The sequence below is a fragment of the Tauraco erythrolophus genome, chromosome 5 (genome assembly GCF_009769465.1).
Source record: "Tauraco erythrolophus isolate bTauEry1 chromosome 5, bTauEry1.pri, whole genome shotgun sequence".
NCBI lineage: Eukaryota > Metazoa > Chordata > Aves > Musophagiformes > Musophagidae > Tauraco > Tauraco erythrolophus.
Window position 1 is genome coordinate 28,480,167 of NC_141469.1, and position 13,817 is coordinate 28,493,983.

Consider the following 13,817-nt stretch of genomic DNA (forward strand, 5'->3'; position numbering starts at 1 on the left):
TTTTTTTTTTTAATTATTTATTTTTAATTTTGAACTACATTTAATAAACCAAGATTGGTTTCAAGGTTTTTTAGGTTTGGAGTATATGTATGATTTAAAGGAACTCAGCTGTGCAGCTGTGACACACGATTAGGGTAGTGAATTAAATTGGGAAAAATTCTGCTGCAGGCAAAACCTGCAGTATCATCTGCTGCTTGTAGCAACGAGTAGTTGATATGAATATCGACGTAAGTCAGGTGCAGTAGGAAAAGTAAAGAACATAGCTGAAAATAGTAAAAATTATACCCTTCCTTATCTGTTGCTTTGGCTTGCTGCAGTGAAGTTGAAAAAAGCGATAGCTTGTGGTAAGGTTGGTTTTAGTGGATACCCTTATAATTTCCTAGACTTGTACAACTGCATGGCAAACATACCATAATGTGCTAATTGTGTTGTTTTTAAGAATTGCTTGACTCCCAAGGCAGACAAAGCATAAAACCTCCATCATTGCTACCTTTTCAGGGTACTTGGCATGGAACAAGCTTAGAAAAAAAACGTAGAGACTTGCTGGCACATAGAGAGTAGCAGCTAGCTGAAAGGATTCATAGGAGGCCACTTACGTGAATGAATTACTCTGGTTAGTTGGTAGGAACTCCATTTTTATTTTTCAACTAGCCATTCAATTTCAGACTGCAATATAGCCCAAGGGCACATTTTAAAAATCCTGATTGTTGGTCTTGACCATAGTAATGTGGTGTGGTCTAACAGTGGGAATGGTTAGGGTGTACCGAATTAGTTAAGAATATATCCAGTTATTTATAGTGAAGAAACACTGTAGTATACAGATCTGAATATTCTTGTTTTGGTCAGTATTAGCTTGCCAGTTCATCAGCTTTCCCTCCAGTTTACCTGCTCTGGTTTTGAGCTCTTAAACAATTTGTGATACTATTTAACATGCCACAGGCTATTTAGGTGCAGCTAAACGAGTAAAATCAACCAAAGGAGAACAGATAAGGCTATAGTTTGCTCATTAAGTCAGAATCTTGATGTTATTTTAAGATTTTTTTTGTCTTATTTTATAGCTTCGCACTTTCTCAGACTTCACCAACTGCAAGTGTTCTAATGGATAAAAGGGGCTTTAAAAAAGCCCTTAGGATAGAGCATGGCTTTAGAGATAAAATGTTAAGCAAAGGCCTAATCTTCTATAAAGATTAAATACATAATTAGGGAAATACTTTTGACATAGAGCAGTCTCAACAGGGCTATCAAGATGTCTGCGAAGTATTTTGAATGTGAAGGGAAATGAAAAGCAGTCTTCACATTTGAAAAAAAAAAAAGCCAACAAAAATATCTCTGTAGATGAAAGCCTCGGATGATGATGACGATGATGAGGATGAAGATGAATTTGTGGAGGTCCCCGAGAAGGAAGGTTATGAGCCCTACATTCCAGACCACCTGCGTAAGGAATACGGTGAGTTTGCCCAGCTGTGACAAGCTTTATCCCTGCGTGTTACTACTGCACTAAAGTAAATAAACAGCCATTCTGAAGTAATAAAGTGATCAGCGGTGTGGGTAATCTCTGGCTGCTAGGAGGAAGTCATTACACAGATACGGGAGCAGCGATTGGCTCTAGATAAACAAATACTTTCCAGGAGCAAGAGCAACTGAGACAAGAAGCTTATTTCATTCCATCATGTCGCACTGTAGTTTGGAGCCAGAAGCAGCACCGTGTATGCTTGTAAGTGTGCTAACCACATACTTACTGGGAGCGAAGGATTGCAAAGTGAAGCTGTAAATGAGCCTGAATATTAGAAATACTGGTAACAGTCTGGCGAGATGGGATAAGGTTTTGTACTATCGCCTGCGATAACAGGAGTTGGAGATGTGCAGCCACTGCCTCACGTAGGGTGGCCAGCTTACAGCTCAGAAAGAAGGCTTTTTGTTTTGTTTCTTTTCGTTGGGTGTTGCTATCACAAAACATTAAACGGAGCTCAGCATTCAAGTTCAGAATTATAGCCACTGAGCACATACCAGATGATAAAATACAGTCTTGGCCTTGCCTTCTTTTAATGCATTCTAAAGATTTTTTTAAAAAATAAACGTATACTTGTAATGTGGGGTTTTTTTTTGTGAAATTGGGAGGGGAGTTACTAAGGAAGGTTCATCTCAAATAATTAAATTTCGGTGCATTAGTCCTTGTCCATTGTACCTCTAGCTTATTCAGTGTCTGCAGCTTTGCCTCTGTGTAGCATTGTGTATTTTAAGATTCAGAAGATCTCAGTACCTTGTAGAGAAGGAGAGAGTAGCTGCCATCACAGAGAAGTTAAAAACCTTGGACACTGTAAGAAGTTTCTTATTCCTACAGTTGTCCATAAGTATTTGTGTAAGACTGGTGCTGTGTTGTGCCTTTTTTGATCCTGCTCATGCTTATTTTTAACTTTTCCTGCGGTTTGCATCTTAAGTCAGGCTGCAGCAACTACCTGTATAAGCAGAACATTTCTTTTTGCTGAAACAAGGGGATGAACCTGTGTAAACCCAAGGTGATGTAGCTCAGGTGACCTTTTTACTGTCTTCTGCCATCAAATTTGGCTCCAGATAGTCTGAGGGACTTTGTCTAAGAGTTGGGGAAGATGAAGTGGAACTGGGATTATTGAGGTGGTGGTATGGGAACTGGATGTGTGTGTTGGTTGAGAACACAGAACAGTGGTGAAGGGCTGTAGGACACAAACTCAGGAACTGGGCAGCTTTTTATTTTTTTTGTTTATGGAAAAAAATGTTTTGATAAAATTATACTAGTATATGCCCAACTATCTCAGTCTTGCAATAAGCACTGAGTAAGTTCTAATTATTGCTAATGATGGGACTTTCAACAAAGGAATATAATGAAAGAGAGGATAGCAGCCTTCCAAACAGTTGTGAAAAGCCTCTTATGTATACGTGGCTAAGGAAAGAGTCCGAAAACATTGGTAGTGATAGTAAATGGATGAGCAGATTAGGTTAGTTATTAACATAGAAGTGGTAGCTCTTTGTTTTTTTCATTCCTTTGGCGGTATTTCTTGTGCCAAAACAGGTATTTTCTTAATAATTTCCAGCAATGGAACTTGTGTTTCATATCTTTAACAGCAGCCTGATGAATCCTAATTTAAGAAAGTTCTGTTCATACTTGTCAGCTTCCACTGGAAGTGAAATGTTCTCATCTCTTCCCTCTCCCCCTTTCCTCCCCTGTCTTCCTTATGGACACACATTTTTAAAAAATAAAGCGTCTTACCACCCTTTGTATCACACTAACATGATACTTTGCTGCAATTTCAATTCCTCCTCATGGAAAAGGATAAAAGAACAAGAATGTCTACTTAAGGATATTTTTAAAATCTATATCAAATGGAATAAGAAATTGCCAATTTGTATTTAAACTATTGCTGATAGGAAAATATATTATAGTGAAGAACCCGATCAATGAGAAAACAAAACCTCTTTCTCATTTTGTATACATGTATTTATGTAGGAGCTAATGGTCACACTTGGGTGTTCTTTATCTGATGTTTTTGTTAAAAATAGCATTTTAAAAGAAATGAACCCTTCTTGAGGTTCCTGAAGGCATTCAGCTTTTCCTGCTGCCCTTTAAAGTTATTATGGAAACTCCCAGTTCAGGAAAGAGTCTGAAAAGAATTCAGGCAGTCTTTTAAGCATGTGCTTTCTTCTTTCTTTGTGTACTTAAGTGCTTTCTTGGACTAACTGATCAGTTGCTAGGTCAAAATCTTTTTCAGATGCCGATAGGTAACTATCGCGTAAGTCAGCTGACTTCTGTGTAGTTACTTCAGGTCTGCATGAGGAAAACAAACTATATTTGCTCCTCTGGATGCTGTACTGTATATTTTAATGAGCAAAGCCAAAGTAAGCATCCTTTTGACACATTTTTATATGAAAATTCACTTTTCTAAACAAAATACACAAGAATACGTTGATTTCATAGTAGCATGTTATCATCAAGAGCTGGCTGTGTTAGGCAGCCGCCTCTCTAATTAAAAGTGGTTCTTTGTTGCATGTGCAGTTATCGTAGCAGTGACTTTAGCTTTATTTTAATATAACTCAGGTGAGTTTAGCTGCATTTCTTTAGTTCATGTTTAGTTCATGAGGACTCCAAGCTAAGAAAATGAAAATCTATGCAAGTGGAATGTTCTAACTGGAATATTAAACCTTCCATGTACAAGAAAATTTCAGTTTTATGTAGAAGGAAGGTGTGAACAATTTAAAGCTTTTTTCCTTTTTCCTTGTGTTGTTCCTGAACAAACCAGAAAAAGCGAACAACTCCTCAGATTAACTTCCTATACTACACAGGAAAACAAGCTTGTAAAACATGACTGTGGAAATAGGTTGAAACGTGATGTTTAAATTACTAGTGTAAAAGTCACTTTAATCCCTTCACTTCTCTTAGGAAAATGGAAGTATCCTATCAACAGGTAAATTTCAAGCTGAGATGCTATTTCTGGTTATGCTTATGTGTGTTTGTGGCTCTCCTGAGATCGGAAAAGTTTGTGAAAAATGAAAAGCTATTTAGAGGTGGGAAGTTTTGTATGCACAAATAGATAGATGTGGAGTTTTATTATCAGTGTGTATATGTAGTTGATGATCATATCAAAATGGATGGTAATGTTTAATATATAAGATGAACCGAGCATGCGTACAGCTTGGGTGGAGGGAGAATTAAACAAGTTAATTTGAATCTCCATGTATAAGATGAAATGTAAATTTGTTAAAAGAATTTAGGTAATTAGATAACTGAAGTGTGAAGATATAACCCATTAGGGGTGTCATGCCAAATTAGCATTACCAGACTTTTAATGACCTCCCATTTGTATAATCCTTATTTACACTTGCACCTGATGTCTGCAGCAGACAAGAGACCAGTCGTTCTGTGGTACCACAGAGCCGTTTAAAATACATTGTGTTGCTGAAGAGGAATCTGGGGATGAAAAAGAAACAGCCTTTGTGAAAGTAATTTTCGTGCTGTTACTCTGGTTCTCAGCACTCTGCACCAATGTTACTTATATCTATTGAAGAGTAACTTGCCTTTATATGGCTGGTAAAAATTAAAAATTGAGGCATTATTAATTTAAAAGAAAGCCTTAAAGAGAGATGAAATCTTGTTACCACTTGAGTTTTCCCACATTCCAGCCTCTACTGGTCAGCTGGCAGTTGCACTGGCTTAAAGCCTTAAGGTGGGTAAGGTAAGGGATGGAACTGTGCAGCTTCTGACGTTGTTCTTGTGCCATAAACAGAATTTGGTGCTGATGCCAGGGTAAGAGATTCCTTCCTACCCATGGTGGTCTTGGCATAGCTTGCAGCTGAGCTCTGAACCGCGTGGGGAACAACCTGTTTAGAGAGATGTGCTTTTCCATGTAAAAATGGAACCATTCTCGGATCTAGTTCAAAGCACTCGCCTCCAACAACTGTTATCTACTAATGGATTTTCTCGATTTATGATTCTTGGCTATGTCTCAGTGCATGTATTTGTGAACTTACTTATGCAATACTACTTTGAGGTACAGGGAGGTGCTGTTGCCATTCTACAAGTGGTGACATGAGGAAGCCATCTGACTTGGGACTGTTAGCATGGAAGCAGTCTGCTGGTTATCAAGTTTCATCCTTATCCAAAATTATAAGAGAAATAACTGTACAGTAAAGAACACAAACCATTATTTCAAATCTGGTTTGTCAGATTAGTTCTCTTGTATTTAAGCCTTAAACCAAAATGGGTTTTGGTCCCTGATAGCTGCTTCAGTGGTTCACATTGGATCTTAAAGCTTGCTTGGGATTTCTTTCATATTGGGATCAAAGCTGCGGTTCTGAAATCCCAAGGGTTAGTTCTATCTATTTCAGAAATTTTTCCCTCTTCCCATCACAGAGCGATGTGCTTTTGTGGATTAGACATCCCCACACTGCCTTTCCTAATCGTAAGGTGTCTGGGTCATGTTTTTTCTGTGGTTTTTGGGGTTTTTTTTTGGTATGAGATGGCATAGCAACATAGGTAAGAAGGCTTATACCCCTGTTGAAAAAATAAAGGGTAAAAAAAACGGCTATTTCCTTGATAGACAAGTTGCTACTTGTTTTTTACATAGAATTAGGAGTGCTTCAGACTACATGAGCTATTCTAGTGCAGCTCTCTCTGAGCATTTTAGAAACATGAATAAACTTGCTATTGTGATTGTTTGTTAAAGTGATGGGGGTTTTATAGCTTTTGCGTTTTCTTTGAACATTAAAAAGCCTGTATTAGAAGTAACAATAAAATACTGCATAGACTAATGCATGATTGAATTTTCAGATTTGAAGCAGTAAAATTCGTGTATTTCAGGGCATTTATTCAGAAAATTTTACTTGTTTGTATTGACTAAGTATACTTAATCTGTACCAAAGCAGCAGACTTCCATGCATATTGTTTTTAAAAGTTTTATTCTCTTGACAGGCATCCATCAAGACATGCAGGGGACACAATGATTAAAAGCAAAACAGCCTCAGAAATGTGGAATATATTAGAATAATCATTACGGATTCAAAAAAGCAGAAAATGAATTACTAATTTATTGGAATCTGATTCTTTTATTTCCTACAGAAAAAAAAATTCCATATGCTTTTAAATGTTTTTGTTTGTGTGATCAAGTACTAATGTTGATTTGTGTCCCTCCAAGAACAACAGCACTGAATTTGAAGCCTTGCATGTTATTGACCTACATGTATTGCTGTGTAGCTTCACTGTGCTGACTCTTTCTTACCTCTATCTCCTCCATTTTTGATGAAGGAAGTAGGAAATAGTATTTTTAGTTACTGCATACAATACCAATATGCTTTTTTATCCTACATCTAAATGAAGCTTCTCCCATAAAAAGGCTGTTTTGCTGTTTTATATAACAGATTTAAAGCTAAACATGGCAAAAAGAGCATGTACGCAAGTGTTAATAAGGCAAAATAGAACTCACTTATGTTGACCTGTGAAGAAATGATGGCTTTCATACTGGTCTTTTTTCCTCCATAGAAGCATCTAACAGATTGAGTTGATACAGAATGTTTATCTGTTGATTTTACAGTTAGGTCTTCCTCTACTCCATGTTTTTTTTTTACTAGTACACATGAAAATCTTCTGAAAATCTTGGGGGAAAAGCACAAATTTTAAGTGTTGAATTTACATCCCTAACTACAACATCTAAAAATCTCTGAAATGCTCAGTGAAAGACTTGTTTTTAGTGCTTACTAGTCTTTTCGGAAAATAGTTTGTTTAGTTTTCTGCTGTTAGGGTTCGCTGGTGATAGACATGTTTGAAAAACTTAATAAAGGTCATTTTGTAATAGCTTTTAAAATGGTAGGGTGTTGATCGAGTCTAGGCTTCCATGGGAGAAAGGGTGATTATCATGGCAATGATCATGAAGTAGACTTGACTCAAGGATGACTCAATGCAAATAAGGGAACACAAGTGTGGGATCAGTACAGCAGCTTCTATTGCTAACATTGCAACATTGCATTTTTTATTTCATAAATGAAGTGAGTTTATTCGGGATGAGATGTATTTCTGAAGAGCAGTCTGTCCAATTGCTTTCATCAGCTATAGGCCATAAAACTGTGCATCACCATGATTAACCAAATGATGGTGTCCTGCCTTAGTTGTAATGAAAACAAATGTGCTTCGTAAAATTATTTGGGAATGAAGTTGCTGAGGTTCTACTGACTGTTGAATCACAAAATAGAAACACGTGTGCTGGCTAAATGGAAATTAAAAATGATACTTAAGCTTTTTCCTTCCTTACTGTAATGATTTCTCAGTTTGTCTGGGTTCTGCTTTAAAAGCCTAATAGCCTTTTAGTCTGGTTTGATTTATCTGGTGTCCATACCTCAGGAACTTCCTGAGGGAATTCTTCCTGCATGTGAGGAACGTGGAGAAACAGCTCAGTGGAGACCACAGCAAAAATAAACCTGCAGACTTCAGAGCATATGAAGCACGGTTCTCAGGAACTGAATTTGAGAGTTAGAATTACACTATCTAGGCTAAATAAGGACTAGTGGGTGTTACCTGACTTCTTTAAGGGGAAAAAGTGAATCAGGTTTTTCCAGGAGGAAGGACAGGCAGAATTACCTACCTTACCTTTCACTGCCCTGTGAAATTTGGGTTCTTTTTTCCCAAATTTGGAAAATGCAATTAACACACCGAGTTGTGTTTCTCCCTCTACACAAGAGTCTAGTGTTTAGAATAAGGTTTCTATTAATATAAATCTTTAAAAAAAAATCAGTTATAGTTGTTACATGATTGAAATAATATGCATTGATTTACTATAAATCTATAGATAACAGGTATTCAGCACTGAAGTTAGGACCCTAGTCCTGAACTGCTATAATCAAAATATGTGTGTGTGGTCTCAATTTTTCTCAGTATATACAACATTAGAAGTATTTAATGACAAATTTACAATTGAGATTGCCTCATTATATTAATATGTTTTGAATATATGTGTATAAGGACAAACACACGTTCTATATAGCTACACTTAGGACAATAATTGAGTAAAACTTATTATAATACAGTATTTGGAATGAAGGTAACTTTGCACATTCACTAAAAAACATGATTAGCACTTCCAGTAAAATAGTTCTGCATCCATGTAGAAGTATTGATTGTAGATATTTCTTCTAATGCATCCTAATCAGTTGATCATGCAAACTGTTCCTCACACTCAGGCAAGGTCCTTCCATGTAAATAGAGTTCCCAGAAAATCTGACAGGACGTGGGATATATTTGATTCTTACTGAAGTTTTTAGAAATTAATAGGCACTGCACAGGATGCTCGTAATACTTCCAAGTGGTTTGTGATAGTACTGTACCTCATTGGAACTATGCAATGGCCAAGGACTGCAGAGTGATAAGCAAGAAGAGATCAAGATGTAAGTTGTAGAAAGGTTTTAATCTGAACTCTGCTTCTTTGATTTACTCTGATTCTTAGCTATGATTGTAAAACAACAATAAATGTGGTTAAATAATGCGAATTAACATTATAATAGATTAACATATTCCAGTAGCCAAAGTATTTATGTAATGTTAGTGAACTCTTTTAGTTAACTAATATAGTTGTTACCTTTTTTCCTTTGATTTGCATTTCCAAAGTAAAATCCTAAAAATTTAGATAAATGTAAATGAGCATAGTTGCATTCAAAGGTGCTAGAGGCATCTTTTTTGGTTGTTTAAAACCTCTGATTATAAAAGACCCCTTGACAACTTTTTAAAAGTAGCGTAATTTATACAGAAATATTAACATGGGATAAGTTGCTTTGAGTGCACACACAGCTTATGTGTGCTGTGAGAATATTTGCTAGAGCCGCCTCTGGCATTTCAGCATCCTCCCTGGCAGCTGCAGACAGCAATTTGTTTAGTGGCTTTCAAGGGTAAGATGAGAAACTATGGCTATCTAAAATTAAAGAGGGAGTTTTCTACCACAATAAATGGTAAGTGTTTTAATTAATGTTATCTCTGTAGGAATACTTTTAAGGTTTTGTTCATAACAGACATTTCTTTTTTTTTTTTCCTCATTTTACAGTTCTGTGTAGATGAAGTGAAACTAACAATAAAAGAGCCTGGGTGTTTTTAGGTAGAGATGAATTTTTTTCCCAATTAAAAAAAAAAAATGCCCAAACAACTAACTGAATATTCCTTTAATTTGTGATGGTTTCATGAAGATCAGGTATCCATCAGGCATGACATGTAATTCAAATCTTCATCCCTTATGAGTAGCAAAACCTTCAGAGATAATGAAATCTTCCCACCATATGATTACCTTTGTTAATTTTGTCCACACACACATTTGTGCATGGAGAGGTATAGCAGAACTGATCCTGCAACACTGAAACTGTTTGGAATTAATGCCATGGACGTTGACTTGAACCCTCTGGTCTGCAAGTCCGTGTGAAGTAAGCTTTGCAAAGTTCTGTTCACTTAGCAGTAAAGCTTATTGTGCTTCCTGAGTAAAATACATGCAGGTTTTTTCATTATGAGCACAGGAGAGGGTAAGTAGGGAAGTACTGTACCTGAACTGCTGGATTTTCCTGATGTCTTTGGAGAATGTCTATACTAATATAAATCACATACATTCAGCTTGACTAAGATTCAACAGTGGGAAATAGAAATTTTTACCTTTTTTTTTTCAGGAAAGTTGAAGTCCGTGATACTTGTTTATATTCTATCTCCGTTTTTTCAATTAAACTTAAGTGAATCTGAAGTAGCTAGATTTCGTCTAAATCCACACAGCTGAGGAAACCTGTGCTTGCTCTTTCTCTGAATTTTCACTGGGGGGCTTTTATCTCCCCCTAATCCCACCATTTCTGTCAGGACATAATCTCTTTCTCAAATTTACATTTTAATTACAAGGCCAGCTGAACTAGCTAAAATCAATAATGTCAGCATTCAGCAGCCTAACTTCAGCTGAAACCCCAGCCTCTCTCTTTCCTTCTATCGATTTATCTTGTGAACACGGTCTACTTTATTGCTTCAGGCAAATAGGTGCCATTTAGTCAATTTAAACAAAAAAGGGGATTTGAACATTTTTATGATTCTTTCTAAAAGCTGCTGCTGGAATAGTTTGAACCCAGGTACTGTACTCGTGTGAAAGAAAATACACAGGACAGCAGAATTCTTGAGAGGAATTTTACTTTTAAAACTGCACTTAATTCCATCTATATCTTAAAAGCAAAACAACAAAAAAAAAACCCACCCTGACATTGGATTCAGCTAAGGCTGTCTGCATAGTGACTCTTCTCTTTATCTTGTTAGCAAAAGCTAATTTTATAGTCAAATGTTTTTTTAAAAATCCACAGTAGAGGTGGTGTTACTGATGTGGTAGTGTATTTACCTTTAGCCATTTTTCTGTTAATGGTTTAAACTAAGAAATCAATGGGAAAATATTTTGTTCTTGTAACTCTTAAGAATTCCTATATTGATCTTTTGGATGTGATTTTATCTATCTAAATGTCACATTGTCCGTTTATCTCTCTTGCCTTTTCTGTGTGTTGCTGACTGCTTGTCTGTGCTGTTCACATCCTCTTCCCCTCCAACTAAGTCGATGTAGTGAATGAGCAATCATGCTTTTCATTAACATTGTAGGAAAAATTGGGATAAAACTAGGGTTTCCTTTTAATACATATACACATATTCTCTCCGAAGAGGAGAAAAGGTGTGACATATACCTGTTACCTTCTGACTTTGAGGCAGTTTGTAAATAGTGCTCTCAAAACTGTTGATTTAAAAAATGTTTTTCAGAAAGATATTCTTATCCTAAAAACAAAAAAAAAGAAAAGCAATTCTAAATGCTAAATACAGTCTAAACAGTTCTACATTACAGATAAAGTCTATCACATGTTTTTCTCCACTAACCTTGTTCATGTCAAAGGGTCTGTTTGTCTGTCTGTAACTGTTTCAGTCATAAAAGGTAGTTTACTCTTTCAAATCCTGCTGATTCTGAAGTGTGGTTATAGGAGAATCTTTTGGGATAATTGTTTCACTTTGATACAAAGCACCTGAGAAGGGCTTTTTCCCCTTCTAACCTGTGACAGGAGCTGAGATGGAGTCCTATCCTGCCTCCTTTCCAGATACATAAATTCAAGATTGCTCCTTTAATATTTCACTGAAGTGCTATTTAAAAAAAACACATTTTTGTGGAGGCACCATTATCCCTCTTGAACAGCAAGTCCACAGCCTAATAAATGTCATGAGATCATTTCTTTTGCTATTTAGCCTCGATATTTCTCCACTTAGTTCCATCCAATTATGCTTAATTATCATCTCCCTATTGCTGGTCCTTCTGCCAATTTTGAGACCTTTTTCCAAAGCACCATTTTTTTTAACAATGTTCTTTAAAGCCTTGTTGACTTTGGGAAGGGAAGTTGGATAACAAGGTGAATGTGACATGTTCATTGCTTTCATTAGAGCATGTGATGTGGGCATGACTGAGTAAGGGAGTAGTAGTGTCAGGCATGTTCAGCAGCATCACCAGCCAACAGCAAAGTGGCCTGTGTCTGCCTACAGCTGGTAAAAAACTTAAAAAGGAGTGATTCTTCTTTGCATCACAGTCCATGCTAACTTTAGTTCCCAGGAAGTACTGGACAGCTCAAGGAGCACTGTCTTTAAAGATGCACTGCCTTAGAAACGCGGGCTTTGGTTTTGGGGTGTTTTCCAGAGAGCAGAACAGGGAGTCGGGGAAGATGTGGGTTTAACACTGGCTTCAGACTGTGGTCAGTGTCTTTTGTCCCCTCTGCAATGCTTGGTGCCTGCCAGTTTTCAGACAGTTGGGTATTGCTGAAGTCTTTCTGGGACAGCTAGCAGACTGGCACTACTGAAATACCTACTCTCAGATGTGCGTTCACTTCTGTGGGGTATCTACATGATACTCAAGTAGCCTTTTTTTGGGAAAGGTGGAATGCATCAGCCTGCCAGAGCTGGGTCTGGTCTTTCTATGGACATGGAAAAGTACTACCACACACAGGTTGCATCATGGGCACGCCGTCCTCAACCGTCTTATTAAAATGGCCCACGTTTCTCTTTGTCATACACTGGATAAGCAGAAGGAGTGTATTGAGCTGTCGTGGGAGAGCGAGGAAAAGACAGAGAAGTCTCTATGAATGCTTATTAACTGCTGATGGCTAGTGCTCTCTCGTCCTCTTTCCTTTTCCTTTTAGCTTTTTTCAGGGGTGAAGCCTTGCATTTCAGTCACTTCTTTTATAAAAAGGCTTTCTGATGGGGACAATGTAGTCTGTTACTTTAGTGCGAGGGATCACATCTTTCCATTTTTAGCTGGTGTTGGCTGAAAAGTTCTTGTTACTACTGCCAGCTAATAGAGTTGCTTCTCTAACTCAGCGGGCAGAGGCGTGTGCTCTCTGTCTGCTCAGCCTGTCTAATTGCATCATTACAGTCCGTGCTGACTGTCTAATCTAGCTGCATAAAGTAATTAAGTTGCCCCACCACTGAGCTGCTGGTGCTGAACATCAGTGCCTGGTACTGCCTTGCAGTAGGCTTGTTCCTCAGGTGTAGCTCTGGCATTTACTATCTTTTGAGCGTGCTCTGTGGGTATATTCATTGCTTCTGCCAGCACTTAGATTTTTATCTTGGCAAATCGTGTGGTTTAGTATCTGTGAAAGAAGAATGTTCTCTAGATAATTCTGTTTGCAGATATATTTAGGAATCAAAACTCGACTATTGTCAGTGATGCTGCCTCTTAACAAATCCGGAAGGAAAAAAAAGAGCTGTTTTATTTTATGTTCTCAGCTCTGAAGGGTCAATATGGTAGCTGAGAATCATCAAAGAACAGGGATGTGCCTCACACACACTTTGTTTTTTCACTGGGTGTGCCTCCTTGCCAGCCCTGCCAGGTGACGATGGTTCCCGTTCTTGTCAGTCGTGTTGCAGTGAATCCCCCGCCCAGAAGTGGTTTCTCTTTGCCAGGCTGTAAGAGTTTTAGTGGGACTTTTTGCTGAGGTGCCACAAAGAATTAATCTTAGCACACAGAAGAATATGGATGTATGCCTTTCCTTTTGCTTTCTACTGATCTTGGATTTATTTTGGGACTGTAGGTGTTAAAAACCAGTAGTGCCAGTACTTCCTTTCTTCTATTTTACCTTGAATACAGAAATGACGTACCAGCAAGCGGATGTGACAGTAGAAATTCATGTACAAAAAGCATATTGCAGTTTAGCCAGACATACATTGTCGAAATCCTTCTTTCCAAGGTGAAGGAACATCATTCTTTATTGTCACACCATGTCATACAAATTTAAAAGTCGATTTGCTGTGGGTAGTTATTTAGTATGTTTCTGTC

The 13,817-nt window shown here is 37.4% G+C and overlaps 1 protein-coding gene across 2 annotated transcripts in view; it reads left to right on the forward strand.

Moving 5' to 3' along the window:
* Positions 1-13,817, forward strand: part of UVSSA (UV stimulated scaffold protein A) — a 59,747-nt gene that overhangs the window by 24,491 nt on the left and 21,439 nt on the right. For both annotated transcript variants that reach the window (XM_086612177.1, XM_086612176.1), the window contains exon 7: positions 1,336-1,447. In XM_086612177.1, the coding sequence (XP_086468303.1) occupies positions 1,336-1,447 (112 nt within the window). The remainder of the gene's footprint in view (positions 1-1,335; positions 1,448-13,817) is intronic.